This window comes from Acinonyx jubatus, chromosome D2 (assembly GCF_027475565.1).
Source record: "Acinonyx jubatus isolate Ajub_Pintada_27869175 chromosome D2, VMU_Ajub_asm_v1.0, whole genome shotgun sequence".
Taxonomy (NCBI): Eukaryota; Metazoa; Chordata; class Mammalia; order Carnivora; family Felidae; genus Acinonyx; species Acinonyx jubatus.
Window position 1 is genome coordinate 55083757 of NC_069393.1, and position 23104 is coordinate 55106860.

Sequence of the window (23104 nt, forward strand, 5' to 3'; positions counted from 1 at the left end):
AGAAGGGCTTGTGCCATCGCTGGGCCAGACACTCAGGTCTGAGGCCGGGTTTTGTTTTGTTTTTTAATGTCTATTTTCATTTATTTGGGGGGGAGGGGCAGAGAGAGAGAGGGAGAGAGAGGACTCCAAGCAGGCTCCGCGCTGCCAGCACAGAGCCTGACATGGAGCTCGAACTCACGAATGGTGAGATCATGACCTGAGCTGATATCAAGAATCAGACGCTTCACCGACTAAGCCACCCAGGCGCCCCTGAGGCTAGGTTTTGAGGAGAGAGAAGGAAGGGTGTAAGAAGTCACAAGTCCACAGTAGTGGTGTCCTCTTTCTTTTCCAGCCACACTAATTCCTGCTGTTTGTTGTCAGATGGTGACCGCAGGGGGCCGGAGCATGCGCTTCTGCCGCCCTCCGTGAAGCACTTCTTTCCTTACAGGCTCAGTCGCTCAGTTGCTCAGTCTTGAGGCGTTAGCTACAATCACCTGGACTCACTCTCTGAGGCAGAAATCCTCTCTTTTTCAGATAGCAGCCAGCCGAGCTGGCGAGCGGGGGACATCTGAACATCAGGGGATGAATTGGCAAGGTGTTCAAAAGTAAGGACATGGGGTGTCCTGCCAGGGAGCCTTGTGGGCTGAATGGGGAGCCTGCTTCCAGCCAGCAGAAAACTTGGCTTGCCGCACTGCAATTCTAAATTGGGTCCTTTACCGAAAGAGCGGGGCTTGATAAGGAAGTTATGCTACTGTGGAAAAAATAAATAGGGAGGGAAGACTGAGAGAGTCCTTTATTGTTTTAAGGGACAGTGCAGGATAATAGGGCTGTGCCCGCTGATTATCCTTATCTGAGTTTTTGTAACAGCTTAACCAACAAGCTGATTGGGTGACAGCTGTTACAGTCTTGGGAGTTTCCCCAGGCCTGGGGAATTAAAGGACTGTGCTGGAAGGGAAGTTCTTTTTTCGTAAGAGTTTCAGGGTTTCCAGGCTGACTGGAGGCCTCAGGGGGAGATGAGGGCTCATCATTGATGACGGCCCCTGGCCCAGGCGATGACAGATGAGAAGAGTCTGGAGTGCAGATCCCCAGCCCCACACTCCGCCCAGGAAAAGGGTCTTACTTGGCCACAGTTGCTCCCCTCAGGGAAGAAAGTGAGGGCAGTGGCCTGGTTAGGAGCTGTGCTCCTGGTTAGGTCCCTTAGGTTCCTCCTGGAGCTGGACCCCAGCTGCAATCAGCCCCTCACTCCTGCTTTGTTGTCGGGGTGTACCAATTCTCTCCTGCCTCCACCCAGTTCTTTAGAAGGGCCCAGGAGTCAGCCCTGACAAACGTCTGTGCGTTAGTGTTCAGTAGAGATAACAATTAAGATTAAAAAAAAATAGTAAGTAGTCAAGGCCCAAACCCACTGGTTTATCCTTACCTTTTACTGACATTCGAGAGATCTCCTTGGTTTGACAGACACTAAGCTTCTTCCCAGATTTGTGGTGCTGTGATTAAAGCTGAGTGAATCCCCATTTCTGCCTAGGAATTCTGGCTTCCAGCTGCAAAGCTTTCAAGGTCTTCCCACCATGCCCCCCATCTGCCTCCCTCTCCAGATCTCTCCAGGCTCCCGCCTCTCTTCCTGACACTGCAAGCTCCAACTTTGGGGCTCTTCCCTGTGGATCACCTCTAATTTCTCACTGACAAATCTGGTCCCCTGCTCATCTCCTGCTCTTTTGGAATGTCTCACCTCACTTTTCTCCACTGTCACATGTGAATTAGAGGTAGCAGGAGGTAGGGAGTTGTAGTGGAGGATTTTCGAGGTCTCTCTCAGCCCTGACATTCAGGGGGTCTACCAAGGGCAAAGGCATCACATAAGTGCATGTGTGTGTGTGTGTGTGTGTGTGTGTGTGTGTGTGTGTGATGTGTGTGTGGTGTGTGTGGGGTTTTGTATAATATAGTTAAGACGTGGCTCCTGTCCTCAAGGAGTTTCTAGTTGAGTTGATCTGATGCGTACATAAAAAGCTTCTGATGATTTAAGGAAGGTATCCTATAAGTGAGGTGCATAAAGTTATCAGAGTTCCCCAGAATTTCAAGGAAATGAGAGATTCCCTCTGGAGGCAGAGGAGGGTGTTGGTGAAGGAATAAAATAGGATTCCCCAGGCTCTTTCCCAAGGCTGGCGGCACAGATGGCTTTGGCCTCCTGCCCAAAGTAGCCTAGTTATCTGCCTAGTCCCCATCCCGTGGGTAAGCCATCTCCTACTAGATATCCTGCTGGAAGGGAAATCTGTCCATGGATCCCCAGACTCATACCCTTTGAATTGGTGCCCTTTATTAAATCTTTTTTGCCTTCTTTATAAATGTTTTACTTATTTTAGAGAGAGAGTGCAAGTGGGGGAGTGACAGAGGGGGACATAAGATCTGAAGCAGGCTCTGCACTGACAGCAGCAAGCCCAATGCAGGGCTGGAACCCATGAACCTGGAGATATGACCTGAGTCAAAGTCAGATATTCAACCGACTGAGCCACCCAGACACCCCAGATCTTTTTTGCCTTCTATTTTTTTTTAAATTTTGTTTTTGAGAGAGACAGACAGACAGACAGACAGAGACAGAGTGTGAGTGGGGGAGGGGCAGAGAGTGAGGGAGACACAGAATTGGAAGCAGGCTCCAGGCTCTGAGCTGTCAGCACAGAGACTGATGTGGGGCTCGAACTCACGAACCTTGAGATCATGACCTGAGCCGAAGTTGGACACTTAACCAACTGAGCCACCCAGGCGCCCCGGTCTTTTTTGCCTTCTTGATCATACTGCTAATAACATTTATTATTAATGTTAATAATATATTTATTGTTATTAGTATGACTATTTGTTAGACACAGTGCTAAGCGCTTCCCATGCATCATTTCACTTATTCCTTACAACAGTGTTTTAGGTGGCTATGAATATGATTATTATCCCAGTTTACAGATGGAGAAAATGAGGATGAGAAGTTGAGTGACCCATCTTACATCCCATGGGTAATCAGAAACAGAGACATTTTAACTCAGGTTTCTTCCTATTTATCTCCTACTCATTGCATAAATATGAGACCTCAACTACACAAAAGCACAGAAATCTTGAAGCAGAGAACAGGGGGAAGAGAAAGGGACATGGCAGGAGCCATGACTAGGAGTATGGATTAGGGCCAAGGCAGAGGGACAAAAAGTACAGTCTGAAAAGCCAAGGTTAAGGCTGGAAAAGCTCTCCCTGAGAGGGGCTGGGTGTCAGGATTGGGATGACCAAGAAGTAGGATCAGGCAGAGGGAGAACCTCCAAACAGGGAGTCTTTCAAGGATCTCCATGTGGGCCACGCTGGGAGCTTGAACAGGAGCCCTTCAAAGGCAGTTCTCACTTTGCAGCCCTGGGATTCTGTGAACTCTGGGTGTAGCTTTTAGAGCTGGACCTCACCCCAGTCATCTGTCTGGTCACTGAATTCCATCTTCTCCCTGCTACAGAGGAGGGAGGCAAGAGCATTGTGATTAGAGTGCACCCAAGGCCATTGGACTGCTTGGGTTTGAATCTTGGTTTCTCCTCTACTTCCGAGCTGTGATTTTGGACAATTTATTTTTCTGGGTCTGAGCACACATTGATTTGGGAGCAAGCCTCAGCTTGAATCCTAAGTCCTGTAACCTTGGGCAATTTACCTCATGGCTCATTTCCTCATCAGTAAATAAAAAAATATAATACTTGCCTCATAGGATCATTATAAGGATAGGAGGATTAAATGTTTATGTTTGTAAAGCATTTATAATACTGGTACGTTTTTGTTTTTTTATTTTTATTTTTGACTGCATATTAAAAACTTGTCTACAATCCGTTAAATGTAGCACACAGCACAATTTCATTGTTAGCTGTTTACATGTGGGTCTTCTTTGCGCTCCACTTGCTGCGAAGGGCAGAAAACAGATTCAATCCATCTTTGGCCGTAGCCCACTGACTGATTCCCGTTTGGTGCTCAAGGCGACAGTAGCATGGGCAGCAGAGAGCTGCCCAGATAAGCAGATCTTAAACTGCTGATTGAGGGGCGCCTGGGTGGCGCAGTCGGTTAAGCGTCCGACTTCAGCCAGGTCACGATCTCGCGGTCCGTGGGTTTGAGTCCCGCGTCGGGCTCTGGGCTGATGGCTCGGAGCCTGGAGCCTGTTTCCGATTCTGTGTCTCCCTCTCTCTCTGCCCCTCCCCCGTTCATGCTCTGTCTCTCTCTGTCCCAAAAATAAATAAACGTTGAAAAAACTGCTGATTGAGTGTAGGGGAGGAACAAGCAGTGATTCTCCTCTTTCTGGAATATTTGAAGGGGCTCGGATACTGACTAGAGAGAGGCTATGAGACCCTCGAAGAGGTGGGACAAACAGCCCAGTGTTTACGTAAAGAGCAGGGCTTTGGAACCAGTGATCAGAGCCAGTTCTCTTACGTGTAAAATCAGTATCCAGTAAAATGAGGTAACAATAGTAACGACTATTTACTGAGCACATTCCAGGTGGACAGGCACCAGCGCTGGGTGAGGTTAAGCGACCTGCCCAAAGACACAAAGCAATAAAATGGAACAGTCAAGACTCGAATCGAGGTGTGACCTGGCGCACCTAAGCGCGATTCAAACAATAAGAGCCACTTTAAGACAATCGGCTTATGAATAGCGGCAACACAAGGAAAGCACGGCTGCTCTTCAACGCTACCACCGGCACACACGCCCCGGCGCGAGGTGAAAGTTCCGCCGCCTTTCGGAGCTTACGTGCGCTCCGTGACCGCCGCGGCAGACGAGGGGCAGGCGGACGAGACCGCATGCGCTCTGGCGCCCTCGAGCGCGCCCCTCCCCCACGGCGGCTGCAGCGCTGGCACGGGGCGCATGCGCACACCCGGCGGGCGGAGGGCGGCCCAGAGCGAGTGGAAAGATTTGGAAGAGCAAGTGCGCGGGAGCTGGGCGGTGGAGTGCGAGCGCGCAGGCGCGGCTGGGGCCGGACAGCGACTCCGGAATCTCAGCGAGTCCCACTCTGCGTCGCACCCCGAGCCGCCACCATGGCCGCCTATAAGCTGGTGCTGATCAGGCACGGCGAGAGCGCTTGGAACCTGGAGAACCGCTTCAGCGGCTGGTACGACGCCGACTTGAGCCCTGCCGGGCACGAGGAGGCGAAGCGCGGCGGGCAGGCGCTGCGAGGTGAGGAACGGGCCGGGGCGGGCTGTGGGTGGGGGCTGCGGAGGCTCGGGCGGGCGCCCCTGGTTGAGGGCCGCCTGGCTCGCCCCCGTACCCTCGCGGAGAGGGCTGACCTTGGGCTTCAGCTCTCCTGCAGTTTATTTTGCGGTTGGCAAAATGGTTTCAGGGTGTGTGTGCGGGGGGGGGGGGGCTGTCGACTTGCTCAAGGTCACCCAGTGGTGTGATGGGCCACGCCGGGAAGAGGACTGGGGGCGGTCGCCCCGCAACCCACTGCATCCTCCACGACACCGCCTTGGCGAAATTCTCCCATTTACTAATCTGAGCATTCAGTAACTCGGGGACGGGTTATTAAATTGGATGGCCGGTGTCTTCCGGGAGCTGTAACCAAGCCTTTTCAAGAGGCTGCTGCGGATCCTCGTGAAGCGTCAGACCACACGCTTGTCCCCGGCTGTGCGGGGAGTAACGCGGCGCTGGGCGGACAACAGGCCTCACGAAACCCACGTGCTTATGTAGGCCTTTGCTGTTCAGCAGCATCCCACGAATCTTGTGCCCCGAATGCATCCACAAATGTAATTGAGTGAATGAATGAGTGAATGAATGAATAATTTGAGTTGTCCTCTGCACGATTCCATGAAGTAGATTATTATCCCCTTCCTTTCTTTCCCTCCCTGGCCCTCTTCTATAGCTGGGAAAAGTGAGGATTGCATAGATGACTTGTTAAAGGTCGTTATCTCCTTATTCCTAGTCCATCCCGCTCGCTCCAATTCTGGGTTGAGTAACAGGTAGACGCTGGGCAAAGGTGGAAGTGGCAGTGAGATAAACTCGCCTACCCAGGCTTGCCTCCTGCGGCGAACAGCTCTTTGTGGTTTTGGAATGCTTTTTATAAGGAAGCATTCTCAGCTGCCAGCAACTCAAGAGAATCCCTCTGTACTGAGGAGGTGCTTCCACTGATGTAATTAGGGCAGATCTTGCCCTGCGCTCTTCTAACCTCTGGACGTTGAAGCAGCCATTTGAAAGGGTCATTGATGCCTGATGTGGAACAGGTATTTGGCCTCAGGTTACTCTTTCTAGCTTCTTGCCTTCACGGTAGATCCTTTTGAATTGAAGCAAAGGTTTGGAAAGTGTAGGAAATGTAATCCTGCTGGCTGTGTGTCTGCTTTGAGATGGCTTGGTGTGACTTACATTTAGGAGAGGCTGGGAAAGGGAAAGAGCTGGGAAAGGAGGCCATTTTCTCTGTGTTTGGCAGGAAGAACTGTATGGGTCTGTGGTGGTTTGCTGATGACTAGCCCAGGACAAAGATAATTGCAGCTGTACCCTAAAAGAGTGATCAAATGGTTAAACTTGTAATCTCTTTAAAGTAGCAGACCCTATTTCAAGATTTTGTTGTTGTTGATTTATTTTTAGTAATCTCTACATCCAACGTGGGGCTGCAAGTCAAGGACCCCGAGATCAAGAGTTGCATGCTCCACCGACTGATCAGCCAGGCACCCCCTATGTCACTTTCTAAGTAAATGTTGGTAGCGTTAGTTTAAAAAAAAAAAAATCCTATTTAAAAGATTAGTATCCGTTATGGGCATCACAAATGATTATATTAAACAAGACTAAAAGCAGAAGTCTGAATCGTGAAGACCATTGTGAATAATATAAAAAACCTAAATATATTAAATTCTTCAGAGCTTTAAATGATAGTAGCGTTTATAAACTCTTGAATCGTTTCAGGAGGGAACTAGTGAGAACTGAGTTTCTCCATACAGTCTTACTCCTGGGAGAGGATGAGGTCCACACCACATATCACACCATCCACCCCACACTTGGGAATATCCTAGGCTATGCTTTTATTTAATGGGGAAGTTCTCCTGAGTGGAACTGCTTTTCTTCTTGGGGACCTATTTGTGTATCCAACAGGAGGCACTCCATCACAAGGGGAAATAATAATTGCAGTGAAACAGCCAGTAGCTTTTCAGCATGGGAGATGAGGCTTGCACTTGCCAGTGACTCAGCCTTTTATTGGGGAGCCATTCCTCCCCTTATAGTTAGGGAGGAAATGGTAATGGAGTCTACTAGGACTTGTCTTGAGGTTCAGTGATGAGATTTGATGAGATTTGTCATCTTTTCCCCTGTGGGTAGTGATGGGTTTCCTGGTGATTAATCCTCCCCTCCTCCATCAGCGTAGTTCTTATTGGCCTCATTCTCAGTTGAACGACTGGCAGAATTCACTTCACATTGCATTAATTACTGTTGGCAACCTCAGTATGAGGCAATACCCAGGAAAGTTTGTGCTGAATTTCAAAGAGGGCCTTGTAGCCTCATGGAGGAAAACACTACATAAAGGGCCATCTCCCTTTTAAAGTGGGAAGGGGGGATAATCTTCCACGAACTAAGAAGATTAATTGTTGGGGTGGTTGGGGCAACATAACTTGATTACTACGCCTTAATAACTACTGTATGAGGAGAGATTCGTGTCTAAATGAGTCAGACTGCACAGCATTTGCTCTTTCTGCTTTCTCCAGGGAGTGGCTTCTCCTGAACTTGGTCTAACAGTTGACCTAAGTGTGTACAGGTTGGCACTTGACTATAGCAGAAAGGCACTGTGGATTAAGAGACTGATGTGATTTCCACTACATAGTGAAAATACAATTTCATTCAACATACTGAAGTTTTAATCAGCATCCTCTAAGAGCTCTTGCTGTGTCCTGATTGTTGGGTTTCAAATTGTTTTCCCGTAGACAAGAGGTTAGGTCTGAAATATATTTACTAGTATTGGGCAGAAGTGACTGTTTTAACTAAAATACAAACAGATCCTTAGGGTTTAGAATAATATGGAGGTAGCTAGAGATGGAGGTTATGAGTTGGATTTTGGAGTCACACAGCTTGGGTTTTAATCTCTCATTTACAGCTGTGACCTTGGATGATTTGCTTAATCTCTCTAGTCTTTATTTTCCTCATCTGGTAAAATGGGTTGTAAGGATTATAATCTCAGGATTGTCATGAAGACTAAATAAAACATATACAAAATAATTTGTATAGTGCTTGACAGATGGTAAGCCCTCCATAAATATTGGTTATTATTTAGTAAGAGATTCCAAGTTTTTAAGGATCCTTTTCTTGAAAGAATTGAAGTAGAAATAAGTTCTTAAAATGGGCTTAACACAGCATTCTGGGGTTTAGGATAAGCAGCACAGATGGCATAGGTTAGCTCCCTGACAATACATTTAGGTCTTGGGTTAGATGAATTATTGGGGAACCACTGGAAAGTACATTGTCAACTATAACATAAATCAACATATTTTGTCTTCTGTAAAGGTGGAATATTGTCTTTTTTTCCTAGGGTATACAAACTAGTTAAATTTAGATGTGAGAAAACTCTGGTTCCATAGTGGACCCGATTGGCTTATCACTTTGAATTTATGATTCCCAGATGCTGGCTATGAGTTTGACATCTGCTTCACCTCCGTGCAGAAGAGAGCAATTCGGACTCTCTGGACAGTGCTGGATGTCATTGACCAAATGTGGCTGCCTGTAGTGAGGACTTGGCGCCTCAATGAGCGGCACTATGGGGGTCTGACTGGCCTTAATAAAGCAGAAACTGCTGCCAAGCATGGTGAGGCCCAAGTAAAGATCTGGAGGCGCTCCTATGATGTCCCGCCACCTCCGATGGAACCCGACCATCCCTTCTACAGCAACATCAGTAAGGTATGGACAAATGGGGGTTTGGCTCATTCTGCCTAGGACCAGGGTGTTAGAACCTGGGCCTCACTCTTTTTTAGCTTTTAGTAGTGTCTGCTTGGTCCTATTGAGTTTTTTAATTTATGCTAGTTAATTGTTATTCTCCTTCTCCAAGGAATGGCCTTCACTTGTTAAAAAGATTTAGTCGATACTTGTTTACCTAAAAAGAAATTGTATCTTCTTTTTTGTATCTCCATTGCGATACCTTATAAAACCCATCCATAGTCGTAGGGCCTTTTTAAAAAAAATTTTTTTAATGTTTATTTGAGAGAGGGAAGGAGGGAGAGGGGGAGGGACAGAGAGGGAGACACAGAAATCAAGAGCAGGCTCCAGGCTCTGGTCTGACAGCACAGAGCCCACATGGGGCTCGAACCCCACAAATTGTGAGATCATGGCCTGAGCTGAAGTTGGACACTTAACTGACTGAGCCACCCAGGCGCCCCTTAGAGTTGTAGGGCCTTCTTAAGCCAACTATTAAGATTAAGTGAATTGGGAAGAGCTTTATACCTACCTTTTTTCTTCTCAGTTCTGTTTCATTTGAACTGTTCATTTTCCCAATAGCGGGTAATGGTGGTAGGATGAGCAGCAAAATAATTCTTCTCCCTGTGACCAAACTCTCAGCTCCGTTCTGTGTCCTGGTGAAAGACCTTCACCTATCACTTTGATTCATACCTTAGGGGATGAGGAATGGGCAGAACAGATACAACTACTACTAATTGGTGAGCATGGATTTTTATTGTTTAGGATCGTAGGTATGCAGACCTCACTGAAGATCAGCTACCCTCCTGTGAGAGTCTGAAGGACACAATTGCCAGAGCTCTGCCCTTTTGGAATGAAGAAATAGTTCCCCAGATCAAGGAGGGGAAACGGGTCCTGATTGCAGCCCACGGCAACAGCCTTCGGGGCATTGTCAAGCATCTGGAGGGTATGTACGTTTTTCAGGGGAGCCCTCCAGGAGGGACACAGCAAAACTGCCACAAATCAGATTTATTTCATGCAAAAGAGATCTTCAGGGAAAGGCTGGACACATTGATAGTCCCTCAGTTTGCATCTTAAATTGGTTCACCTGAGGGCCTAGAGGCCTAGATGTGCTGATTTTTGTCAGACTGGATGGACTACACAGGACATTTGAGATGTGTATAGTCCTGCTTCACTGTGGGTTTCCAAACCCCACTTTGGGAGAGATATCTGCGGTATACCACCTTACATACTTTTTTTCTTTTCAGTGGCTGAGAACTAAGTATTGGAGGCATTCTTTGGGTGATTGATCTATAATACAGATTGTTACTGTTACTATAAATATCAGAAGGGGTGTCTTGTTTTAATTCCTACCAAAGTCCTTTGTTACCTGCAGGGGGGACATGGATTCGTGTCTAGCTTGGCTTATCATGGTGTGTATTTCCTTCAGGTCTTTCTGAAGAGGCTATCATGGAGCTGAACCTGCCAACAGGTATTCCCATGGTCTATGAATTGGACAAGAACTTGAAGCCCATCAAGCCCATGCAGTTCCTGGGGGATGAAGAGACCGTGCGTAAAGCCATGGAAGCTGTGGCTGCCCAGGGCAAGGCCAAAAAGTGAAGGCGAGCAGGCAGACTATTTTTCCAAGAACACCCTCCCTACCCATCCCGTTCCTCCACATTTCTTCCCTGCACATGTCACACTGACCACATCTGTAGGCATCTTAAGTTTTAGCTGCAGATGGGGACCAGTGGCTCCTAATTTTGTTTAGCCATTTGTCTCTTGCACCCACTCTCTTCATATAGTCTAGTCAGAATGGCACTTCTGGGGTATGAGTCTTCAGTCCCAAGCTGAGGGAAGACTTTTACCCAAAAGTAGAGAGTTAGTAACTCTGGTGTTTTTGCTACTGTTGATTGAGTTGGGGATAGGAAGGAACCATGCTAAGATGTGACCAATGAGAAGTAAGAGAGCCTATTTGTGTTCCCAGGAGCCAGTCCTGTACTATTCTGTAGTCAGGTGACTGGGGGGGGGGGGGGCTCCAGTCATTCCAGTGAAAGAATCATTTCCCCTCTGACCCCAGAAGAGTTGGCTCCAGAAGACTGGGATCAATTTAAATGTTTTGTGTTGCATCTACTTTTACGAAAAGAAAAAAAAAAAGTATATATATACACACACACACATATATAAAATAATACAAACCAAAAACCCTTCTGGGGTTTCTAGTTGCGGTTGAAATATTCCCACATGCAGTCATCCCAAAATAAGCCATTCCTCACACCAACGTGGGAGAAGCCCCTTGACTTCTGAGGCCTAGGAGTTTATCCTGCTGTGTGTTTTAGAATCCCTCCCCTGCCTTAATGTTTTATGGCAGTGAAATGCCTCTTGATCACGTCCAAGCGTGTCTTTTACTGTATATGTTTCTGATCATGTTCCAGTTGCTTGGTCCTGCCACCTGGGCCCAGTACTCATTTTGAGCGTAACTATACTAAATCTTTTTTCCAGATCAGTATAATAAAGGAGTGATGTGCAATATCTTCTGTGTGATGTAGTAATCTCTCATTTGAGAAGATCAGCTTGAACATCAAACTGGGTGTGTCTTACTAGGGTTTTCCACCTTAGGTTGGGGAGCTGAAGTGTGGGGGTGGGCAGGTCTTCCTGGCTGACCCTCCATTCCTGTTGCCTCTATAGCACTTGCTCAGTGTGCTGGCTGAATACTCCTTGAGTGGTCAAATTCTCAAACTCCACTATGCCTTCTTTTGAGTAAGGTAAAGGCTTGTTTACCTTAAAAAAGCTAACCTTTTTTTATTAGAAATCTGTAAACTTGGTGCCTGGGTGGCTCAGTTAAGCATCTGACTTCAGCTCAGGTCGATTTTGAGGTTTGTGAGTTTGAGCCCCACATCAGGCTCACTGCTGTCAGCCTGATTCAAATCCTTTGTCCTCTTCTCTTTGCCCCTCCCCCTGCTTGTGCTCTCTCTCAAAAATTAAAATCTGTAAACTTGATTCACACTTCATCCTCAAAAACGGCACATAACTGTATAATAAAATGATGCAGAAGAAAAGGACTATTACATTGTATACGTAATCGGGAAGGGACATTGCTCACATTTTCCTTCTCTTTAAAGCTTTTCAAAAGATAATGAACATGAAAGCCTTTACAAGGCAAGAGAAACCCCATAATACCTTTCTTCTACTAGGAGCAAGTAACACCCTCAGTCTGTTAAGCTCTCATGAAGCTCCTCTATGCCAGCTACATAACCTCTAATCTTGACAACCTCTGAAACGGCTGGTATCCCGAATTTACAGAAGAAATAGACTGAAAGAGATGTAGAAACTTGCGAAATATATACTACTAAGTACTGGAACCCAGATGAAAGAAGTTGAACAGAAGTCCTTATCCTAAAATGTAAATACTAATCATCTTGCTTTTCAGGTTTAGTTTTTCACTTGATCTATAACCCTAGGATGACCTTTAGTAATTTAAGTCTCCAACAGTCTGGTGGAATGTTAAGTTTACTTGGCCTATAATGAATCTTAAACCAAAAGTTGATAATTTTCTTTGAGGCTCTTCGCCCAAGTCAGACTGGAGCAGCTTAGATCAGAGTCCCTCTATATCCTGACATAGCAGTCTTCAGTCATTGACTAGAACTCTTGTGGCAGGAAAGTAACAGAAAACCAGCATTATTTATCATTACTACCAGAAGGCCAGCAACCACTGTACCTCTAAGACTGCTTACCCAGGGTAGCACATCATAATCACCCATGGAGCTGAAAGAAAAACCCAAACATCTGTGGTGGGTTCACCTCATGAGATTCCAAAGCAGAGCTAGGGTTCTGTTGTTTTTTAAGCTTTATAGGCAATTAAAAATTTTTAATTTTTTTTTAATGTATGTCTATTTTTGAGAGCGAGAGAGCGAGCGAATGGGAAAGGGGCAGAGAGACAGGGAGACACAAAATCCAAAGCAGGCTTCAAGCTCTGAGCTGTCAGCACGGAGCCCGACGTGGGGCTCAAACTCATGAACCATGAGATCATGGCCTGACCTAACCGACAGAGCCACTCAGGTGCCTGCCCCACTTCATAGACAATTCTGAGGTTCATCTAACCCAGGCTAAGAACCGCTATTCCAACACAGAGAAATTCTTGTCTTTAGAACCAATTTTAGATTAGTGAATATCACTAAACATCACTATTTAGGCATAGCTGTCAGCTATGAGAACACTAAAAAAAAAATTTTTTTTTATGGTGCTTTTGCTATGTGTTAGTCACAATACCAGGTACTGAAGACTCAAAGACAGAATCCTGCCCTAAAACCTCAGGCTAGAAGGGGAGACAGGCTCATAAACTTAGCTGTGATACAATACAGTGGTCAACAGTGAGAAAACCTAACCTGCTCTGCAGCAGGTCAGAGGAGGCTATTACCCAACTGTTTCAAATGCTCTTCTTTAGGACACTATTACAGCATTTCTTTGTTTACTTATCACCTGTCTTCCCCCATTAGAATTTTTTTTTTAATGTTTACTTATTTTTGAGAGGGAGAAAGAGAAAGCATAAGCAGGGGAGGGGCAGAGAGAGAATTCAAAGCAGGCTCCAGGCTTAACTGTCAGCATACTGCCCAACGCGGGGCTCATTCCAAGAACCACGAGATCATAACCTGAGCTGAAGACACTTAACTGACTGAGACATCTAGGCGCCCCCTGCCCACATCTAGAATCTAAGCTCTACAAGGAAAGGATTCTATCATGTTCACTGTTTTACCTCCTACTTCCTGAAACACTGGTGGGCAGAATAATTGCCTAACATATTTGAATGAATGATGTCCAACAAGCACTCATAATTAATGAACCAATGTCAATTTGGAGAGCCTCTAATTGCATGTGCAAGATCCTATTCAATATTTGGTAAAAGGAGGCATCAAGTTACAGGACAAAGATTAATGCTCTGCCACATGGATGTCTGTGTGACTTAAGGCAAGTTAACTGATTTTTCTAAATCTTAGTTTACTTTTCTGTAAAGTGTGGACATAATTAGTACATGCCAGGGCTACTGGGAAGTTCAGAGATAAAATAAGTACAATGGCTAACACTGTAGAGAGAATCAACTGGTAGCATCTACCTGCAAGGTAATGTGGGTGAATCTAACCAAAATTTAAAATGTGCACATTCTTTGACCCAGTACACTCCACTTTTAGGAATCTCTGTTGCCACAGAATCTTAGGCATGCACAAGGATGTATGGTATAGGGATTTTCTCTGCAACACTGCAAAAAAATCTATAAAGCTTAAAATATCCATCAGTAAGGGGACTAAACTATATCAAAATGTCTAGCATAAGGCCTAGAACTTAACAGATACTTTAGAAGGTGATCAAATCTATAATAGTAATATAATAACAACAATAGTGCCATGTACTGGAACTTCTGCATTTCTTCCTCACAATAACCCTATGAGATCATACCATTCCAGACAAGGAAACAGACTTTTAAAAGAAACTAAACTTGCACTACTATCAATGTCAACATGCTGATTATTTTAGTATACTGTAATTTGCACAATGTCACCATTAGGGGAAAATGGGCAAAGTGTACAAGGGATCTATCTGAATTGTTTCTTAAAACTGCATGTGGAGCTACATTGATCTCAATACTCTTTTCTAATTTAAAAAAACCGAACAGGGTCACTTGGGTAGCTCGGTTGGTTGGGCGTCTGACTCTTGGTTTTGGCTCAGGTCATGAACTCACTCACGTTCGTGAGTTCGAGCCCTGCATCAGGCTCTGGGCTGGTGGTGCAGAGCCTGCTTGGGAATTCTCTGTCTCTCCCTCTCTCAAAAACAAACATTTAAAAAACCCAAAAGACAACCAAACAAACAACCTAACCTATTCTGGCTAGCAGCTAGAGGATACAAACCCAGTCGGGTTGATTCCAGAGTTCACCTGTAACCACTGTCACTACACACAGAAGATGTGTGCAATGACAGATGCTCCTTGAAGAACATCTCAAGAATTGACATATCTTGAGATGCCTGGGTGGCTCGGTTGAGCATCTGACTCTTGGTTTCAGCTCAGGTCACGATCTCATGGTTTGTGAGATTGAGCCCCACAGTGGGCTCTGTGCTGACAGCTCAGAGTCTGCTTGCGAATCTCATTCTCTCTGCCCCTCCCCTGTTCGTGCTCTCTCTCTCTCTCAAACTAAATAAACTTAAAAAATATATAGATTAAAAAAAAACTGACATCTCTTCTTTCCTTCTATTCTCTCTGCAGCTTTTCCATGCTTAAACCCTCATCTCTTCCTCATCCCCAAACCTGCATGTTCATTCCTGCTTTTGCCCTCTGCTTAAGTTTTTCTGTCTGCCTTGCGTATCTTCATTTCACTACCTCAGTTCTTCAATTCCTTTTACTTCACGTTACAGATCTTTCCCTGGTCACCTCACGAAACAGTGCTCTGACCCTCTTTTCAATTCAGATTTAACGTTTCCTGGAGTACCCACTAATCAGTAATACTATATTCACCTAATTACTTTCAGAACTACTCACATGCACCCTGCATCACCACGTGTTCTATCATTTTCACTAAACCATAATCTCTCTAAACGAAGAGATGTTTATAAAGTGTTTGACCCGGTGCCTGGCACATAGGAAGTACTCAATAAGCAGAAGTGCTTAAAAGGAACATAAAAAACGCAAAAATGACTGGAGGTGAGGTTTTTTTTTTTTTTAACTTGAGAGCAAGAATCTCAAGCAGGCTCTGAGCTGTCAGCACAGAGCTCAATGCAGGGCTCAAACTGACAAATTGGGAGACTATGACCTGAGCTGAAACCAAGAGTCAGATGCTTAACCGCCTGGGCCACCCAGGTGCCCCATGTCATGATGCTTTTTAGATTCCCTTCCCTACTCAAGACAACAGAAACCATAAAATCCTTTTAGTAAAAATGTTTTGTCACAGCAATAAATATGTATTTGTAAGACTGTCAGAAGAAACAGATTACTTCCAACATTATACAGTTCATTTGCTGGTACCTCCAAAAGAGAATCACTCAAGAGAATGAAATCCATTGCAAGGTTCATAAGAAAAATATTCTGACAGTAAAAGTTGCTGGCAGATTTTTCTACAGGTAGTTGTTGGTCAACCTGAGGTGTGTGAATAAAAACAATGGCATCCTGATGTTGGGTTCATACACGTACTCTTAGAAACAGCTTACCCCTCCCGTGGGGTAAAATGTAGCTTCTTAGGTCTGCAAGAATTCAGGCTGTACTCGAGCCACTTTCCGGAATTCTTTAGTGTGAGTCTTAGGGCACTGCATCTCACACCAGCTAATGGGAACCATCTGGACACCTGGAAGGGAAGAGCTGGTGTTGGAGCTGGGACCCCTAAAGTTTGCTTAAGACCCTTCCCTTTTCAGCTGGGTATGAACGGAAGTGTCACCAAGCTACCTAGCGAACCTCACCTCATACAGAAAAAGCCTGGTTTATTCCACTGACTAAGGCAGTGAGTCCCCCCTCAGACCTTTCAATTATACAAGAATCATTCCAATCTCTGAGTAGTATCAACACTCATACTGCTGCCTAAATAATTAAAAAACAAGGGTAATGAAAGAAAACAGTGGACTGATCCCAAACCATTACCCTTAGGGAAAGGTAAGCATGTGGAAGAATGGACCAACTCACCCGATTCACTGTGGGCCACCACTACCCCAAGCTCATTTTCAGCAGTGGTCAGAAGGTAATTGGACTGTGCGTCACCCAGGGAGATCTAGTCATGTAACACTGGTTAAGGAAAATGACAGGTTTTAAGTCTTCCCTCCCACAGCCACTTGAGCTACTTTCCACTTCTACTTCTTGTTTGACAAAGGACCACAAGACTGCTAGGAATAAAGGATACCACTTTGGCTAGGACAATGTCACCTGGGCGGAAACTCTTATAAATCTCAACCTGTAAAGAAAGAACAGGAATGTTAAATGAAAGCTCTATATCAGATCCACATGAAACTATTAATCCTTCTAGTAAAGCCAGTCTACTTTTTAACCCCACAGGGTGGAAGTCATCATTAGTCAAGTCAATCAACAACTTTTATTGCTTCTACAGCATTATCACATAAATGAAAGATTTTTAATTCAGTAACCTGAGCAGGAATCTGACTAGGACAAAAGGTACTATAGTTGGCTCTGAAAGAATACAGAGTAAGTCTGAGAGAATAACAATGAATAAACACCTGGCTTCAAAGGCAAGGAGTAAACTAGTCCCTTCTGGTCAATAGAGCAAACAAAAATCCTAGGGAGAGGAAAGGGACAGTGAATTCCACACTTTTCAGTAGGAAATAAATTCCCTGCATCTTTGGATCCACATTCCCACAGATGTTTGAAATTCACTAGAATAATTTAAGGACTGACATTCCTCAGACCATCAGAGAGGAAAAAAAAAAAAAACAAAAAAACAACAACAAAAACAAACAGAACCAACCAACAACCTTGTCTTTTTCAGTAGCTCGGACATCTTCCTTGCTGTAAAAAAGAATTAACAGAAAGATTAATCATCTATGGGAAAGATAAGAGAAAGAATTATCCTGCAAAATCCTAGTAGACAAAGAGCTACAAGAGTAGAGAGAACAAGTCATAACTGGAACCCAAATGCCACCAAGAGAAGCAGGGTAGAAGCATTCCCAGTCCTCACCCAGAGGAGAAAACCACATTCCCATTCTTGGGTCACACAGAGCAGCTGTAGCAATACCTTGGACTAGAGAAAAGCAGATCAGATTTGGCAGGAAAGGATAAGGAACTTTGCTGCCTTAGGGGAGCTTGAACAGAAACACTATAGAACCACATGGAATTCTGAGGGTAGAAAGAGCCTGAGAAGTTAAATTATCTAGCTCACAAGTATTGTTTGTCCTTTCTCAAAAAACCTGTAGGAAAAAAAACTACTATTTCACCCACTAACCATTTCTTTTTTTAAAAATTTTATTTTTAAGTGGGGCGCCTGGGTGGCTCAGTTGGTTAAGTGGCCAACTTCAGTTCAGGTCATGATCCCACAGTTCATAGGTTCGGGCCCCGCATCCGGCTCTGTGCTGACAGCTCAGAGCCTGGAGCCTGCTTCAGATTCTCTATCTCCCTCTCTGCCCCTCCCCCACTCCTGTTCTTTCTCTCTGTCTCTCTCAAAATTAAATAAACATTAAAAAAAAAAGATTTTATTTTTAAGTAATCTCTACACCCAGCATGGGGCTCAAACTCACAATGCTGACATGAAGACTTGCATGCTTTACTGAGCCAGCCATGTACCCCTTACCCACTAAGCTTTTTCATGTCTTACAATCCTTTAAAATGTATTAAATTCAAGAAAGGAAGAGATTTCCTAAAATGACTTCTACTTAGTTTCAATGTTTGTTTATTTTTTGAGAGACAGAGTGAGCAGGGGAGGGGCAGAGAGAGGGGGAGACACAGAATCTGAAGCAGGCTTCAGGCTCCGAGCTGTCAGCACAGAGCCTGATGTGGGGCTCGAAACCACAAACAGCAAGATCATATCCTGAGCCAAAGTTGGATGCTTAACCAATTGAGCCACCCAGGTACCCCCCTTCTACTTTGTTTCATACGAGCCATCCTGTACCACTAGTCTCTAGCTTAGCTCAATTCTTTTCATTTTAAAGCTCGATCTTGTGAGGGCACCTGGGTGGCTCAGTCGGTTAAGCATCTGACTTGTCCCAGGTCATGATCTTGTGGTTAGTGGGTTCGAGCCCTGCGTTGGGCTCTGTGCTGACAGCTCAGAGCCTGGAGCCTGCTTCAAATTCTGTGTATCCCTCTCTCTCCCTCTCTGCCCCTCTCTGCTCATGCTCTTTCTCTCTCTCTCAAATAAATAAACATTAAAAAAAAATTTAAAGCCCGATCTTGTTCGTATTTTCCTTTGTTTCCTAGTTCATACATTATAACATTTTCGTTGGACACTACCTGGAGAGAATCAAAGCACGAAGAGAGAGGCAGGTATAGAAACCATAATGGTTCCTAAAAATTCCAGTCTCCTGTTCTATCCTATTTCATTCCAGGTGCTGTGGCAAATGTGAAGACACAAATACTTCTTACCGGATAGTTCCTCGAAAAGAGTTCTTAAGTGGTGTGGACCCCACATATAGGATGTGCACTTTGGCAAAGCGCGAATTGATGCTAGAGACCTGTGGAACAGAGAAAAGATCAGCATTAGGGTCTGTGCAGTTGTCAACTCAAGGAGGCAGCATGAAAGTAGGAATTAGGGTGATTTTAATCCAAGCAACCTTACTAATTACAGAATTTAAGATAAATTGATTCTTACTTAACTCTGCATAAATGATACATATCTAGTGGAACGAGAGTCACTCTGGCCACCTAATAGAGTTACTGAGGGTGTCCAATGAAATGTGGAATAGGTCTTCAAAAACACAGAAGACTAACATAAATAGACACAGGGCATTATAGCAAATCTAGACCTTTAACAGATCTAATTAAGAGTCCTGCAGAGTGGACAGAAGTTAAGTGTACATTTCAGCTACTGCACAATATTTGGATCACTGCCTCTCCAGTTATTTTCAGAATAACACACAAATTTTCTGCTGGAGAAATTTACAAGGAGTGCGACTAAGAGCTACAAGTTAACCTGCAGAAAGTGGGGATGGGCAGGGTGTATTGATGTATTTCAGTTACTGATCAGTACAGCATCAATTTTACTTCCCCTGAAACACTTTAAAAGACCTGAAATTTAACAGGAATGAGAGAGGATAAGGACTTTTGCTTTGCTGCAGGAAAAGATCTCAGCTTCCAGATGTTAAAAAATAGGCCTCCTAGGGGCACCTGGGTGGCCAAGTCGGTTAAGCATCTGACTTCAGCTCAGAGCGGTCATGATCTCGTGGTTTGTGAGTTTGAGCACCGCGTTGGGCTCTGTGCTGACAGCTCAGAGCCTGGAGCCTGCTTCAGATTGTGTCTCCCCCTCTCTCTTCCCCTCCCATGCTCATGCTCTGTCTCTGTTTCTCAATAATAAATAAACATTAAAAAAAATTAATAAAAATAAAAGGCCTCCTTATTACCTTTTGGCACCTGTTTCCCAAACTGCATACTCAGGGACTCGGCTCAGTGAAAGAAGTATGCGTGCCTGAACTTGGCTGCCTTGATTATTATTCCAGAACTTTCTAGGCCAGTACAGTCCAGTAACACTGTGATGATAGTAGTGTTCTGTACTGGTCAATAGGGCAACTGCTAACTATATGCAGCTAGTGAGACTGAGGAAATGTATTTTTAATTTTAATTCATTTCAATTTAAGTGGCCATATATGGCTAGTGGCTACCATATTAGATAGTGCAGTTCAACAAGATCATGATTTTACCACCCAACAGGTTTCCTAAGCAGGGAGGTTAAGACCAACTTACCTTACAGGTTACAATAGCCCCCACATCTGGTAGTAATTGGGATTCTGTTTCTCTCATCACAGAAATGACAGGAAGCTATAGAGAGAAGAATAAAATATGAGTATCCTGACTAGGCCTTGCATAAAGGTATTTGTGGCTTAAGAGTAATGTAGCAATGCCTTGGTCCACAGCTGAGGTCACGAGGGCAGGTGGACTACAGACTTATTTGTGCCCAGAACAGATAGCCTTAGAAATTTTAGGCAATAGGAGGGTCAAGAGACCATTCTTCAAGGGAAGAATGCTGTTAGAGTGTATAGTCTAGTCTAATAATTTCAGATCAATTCTAACAAGCTTTTTGGTGATTTTCTTGGAATATAACCAATTGTCTGGAATCATGGATAACTGGATTCTTTCCTCCAAAGTTATACTACTTCCTTCTCCTTCTCATTTTATTGTACTGGCTAGAATTTCCAAATAAATGTTATATAATAATGGCCATACTTGATTAATGCTATTTTAAGGAAATAGTTGTAGTTTTCTCCTTGAGCATGGTATTGGCTGTTGCTGTAAGACAGATATTTTGAGCCTCATGTTTTATTAATCTCTCCCTTGTTCACTAAGCTTCAGTTCCCTGGCCTTCTTTCAGTTTCACTAATTCATTAAATATCTTCTCATGTCAGGATTTCTATTCAACCTGTTTTTTTTTTTCTATCAAGACTGTGCTCTACCCACCCACCCAACTCTTTATTTATCCTTTAGATTCAGTTTAAATGTCACTTCTGCTGACTAGGTGGATCTATTACATATTTTCATGATAACCTGTAATATTCTTTCATTGATTTTTTTTTTCCCTTAACGTTTATTTATTTTTGAGAGACTGAGGAGACAGCATGAGCATAGGAGGGGCACAGACAGAGGGAAACACAGAACCTGAAGCAGGCTCCAGGCTCTGAGCTCTCAGCACAGAGCCCAGCGCGGGGCGCAAACCCACCAACTATGGGATCATGACTCGAGCTGAAGTCGGATGCTCAATCGACTCAGCCACCCAGGCGCCCCTGTAATATTCTTTCAAAGCAGTCATCACCTATGTAGTCATACACTCATTTGAACATTTACTTGTTTACAATTTATGTCTGTGCCCCTTGATAGCAGGGACCATGTGTATTTGGCTCATTACCATTTCTCTAGAGGTCAACACTGTGCCTGGCACATAAAAATGCTCAATAGATATCTATTCCTATGAAATGAACAAACTTGGAAATGTTAAAGGGGTGCCTGGGTGGCTGAGCTGGTTAAGGGTCTGACTCTTGATCTTGGCTCCCTCTCTCTCTGCCCCTCTCCCACTGACCTCTCTCTCTCAAAAATAAACATTAAAAAAATGTTAAAGACATTCTCAAAATTGATTGAATAAAAAGTCTCTCATTTTACATATGAGGAAGAATCTAAAAACCAGAGAGTTCAAGTTTCTAACCTAAAGCAGAACCAAGGTCTAGATAGTCAGTACCTAAGTGTTCTAATTCTGAATCCTCTTTCTACTATGCTACTGGTCTTTTTCTTTTAATGTTTATTGATTTTTTGAGAGAGACAGAAAGAGCGTGTATGAGCTAGGGGAGGGGCAGAGAGAGAGGGAGAAAGAGAAATCCCAGCCAGGCTCTGTGCTGCCAGTTCAGAGCCCGATGGGGGGCTTGAACCCAGGAAATGTGAGATCATGACCTGAGCGGAAAACAAGGATCGATGCTCAACCAACTGAACCACCCAGGTGCCCCTGCTATGCTACCTGTCTTTAAGCTGCTCCCTCAAAGACTGTTTAGCTGATGCTGGGCTAATCCTGGACGAGCCTCTGGAGCTAGGCAGGAGAGTATCAGGCATTCAACAAACATTACTGAGCATTTACCTTGTGCTAGGCACTAAAGGTATGGTAGTGAGGCTTGCTTTCATGCAACTTAGAGTCTAGTGGGGAGCATGTAACTGGGTGTTTAATTATATGTAAAGATTAAGACACGGAAGGACAGAAATTTAGTTCTTTGTTAAAGAGTTTAACGAAACAAAACAAAAGCTCACAAAACTCTTATCCTTGACTAGTGGGTCTAAGAGAGCTTCTCTGATAAAATGATGCCAGAGAGGCTATCTGAAGGATAGGTAGAAACGAAATAGGCTGAGATGAGCGTGTTCCAAACAGATGGCGTGCGTACAAAGGCTCTGTGGCAGGACAGAGCTTAGCCCATTAGTGACAGTGAAAGAAGCCAGTGTGACTAGACTGCAGAGAGTGAGGTAGGGATAAAGCGAAACGCAGCCGGAGAGGTAGGCGACCTTCGGACAAGATTCAGCTCACTGCGGGGCTGAGCGTGCCTCTGCTCGTCCCCTAACTTCCTTCTGTGAGTGTCAGCACTATAACCAAGCGAGACCAAGTGCCCAGCAGTGGAGACCCCAGCTTCAAGAGACCAGCTGTTCTACTGCCGGGGCACTAAAGACGCGCCCGCAAATCAAAAGAAGCCTAAAAGAAAGGAAGAGAAGGAGGAAATGGGAAGTTGCCCCTTTACCGCTCCGTTCTCGCTGCTCTTCGTCAGACAGCCAGCAAGCGACGAAAAGATGTAGCCGTGTCGCGTGTAAGTGCCGCTGCCTGGGCTGCCCTCCTCCAAGTTACACAGACGTTCGCCTGAAGAAAAATGCTGCATCAGTGACGGGTGCCCAGAAGGTGTTAGCCATCCAGCCTTCCAGCCTCTGTCTCATCCAGAATTCGCTCTGGGCCCCGTACACTTACCCGGAATGCAGTACCTCACGGGTGGCGCCATGACTGCCACAGGAGGGAAACGAAGTCGACTTCTCATTGGCTAAAGTATAGGACTAGCTCTGCAGTAAAAAACGCGTCAATTGGTATGATTTGTCACGTGATCATCGGAGCCTCCGGGAAACTTTATTTCCCAGGTTACC

The 23104-nt window shown here is 44.8% G+C and overlaps 2 protein-coding genes across 4 annotated transcripts; one reads left to right on the forward strand and one right to left on the reverse strand.

The window, feature by feature from the left end:
- Positions 1-5003: 5003 nt before the first annotated feature.
- Positions 5004-11355, forward strand: PGAM1 (phosphoglycerate mutase 1). The gene is made up of 4 exons (XM_027062745.2): positions 5004-5142; positions 8558-8832; positions 9610-9790; positions 10274-11355. The coding sequence occupies exons 1-4, from the start codon at positions 5004-5006 to the stop codon at positions 10441-10443; spliced, it is 765 nt and encodes a 254-aa protein (XP_026918546.2). The 3' UTR covers positions 10444-11355.
- Positions 5136-23092, reverse strand: EXOSC1 (exosome component 1). Of its 3 annotated transcripts, none has more exons than XM_027062746.2 (8): positions 22935-23092; positions 22714-22829; positions 20195-20269; positions 18881-18969; positions 17281-17314; positions 16695-16745; positions 16481-16565; positions 5136-6454 (listed from the first exon to the last, which is right to left on the reverse strand). In XM_027062746.2, exons 1-8 carry the CDS (start codon positions 22999-23001, stop codon positions 6324-6326), a joined length of 648 nt encoding a protein of 215 aa, XP_026918547.1. In that variant the 5' UTR covers positions 23002-23092; the 3' UTR covers positions 5136-6323. The 3 variants fall into 3 exon arrangements, with proteins under 3 accessions (XP_026918547.1, XP_014918442.2, XP_026918548.1); XM_015062956.3 differs by lacking the exon at positions 5136-6454 and adding an exon at positions 15748-16148; XM_027062747.2 differs by lacking the exons at positions 5136-6454; positions 22935-23092 and adding an exon at positions 15748-16148 and having other exon boundaries at positions 17274-17314; positions 22714-22778.
- Between the last annotated feature and the right edge of the window lie 12 nt (positions 23093-23104).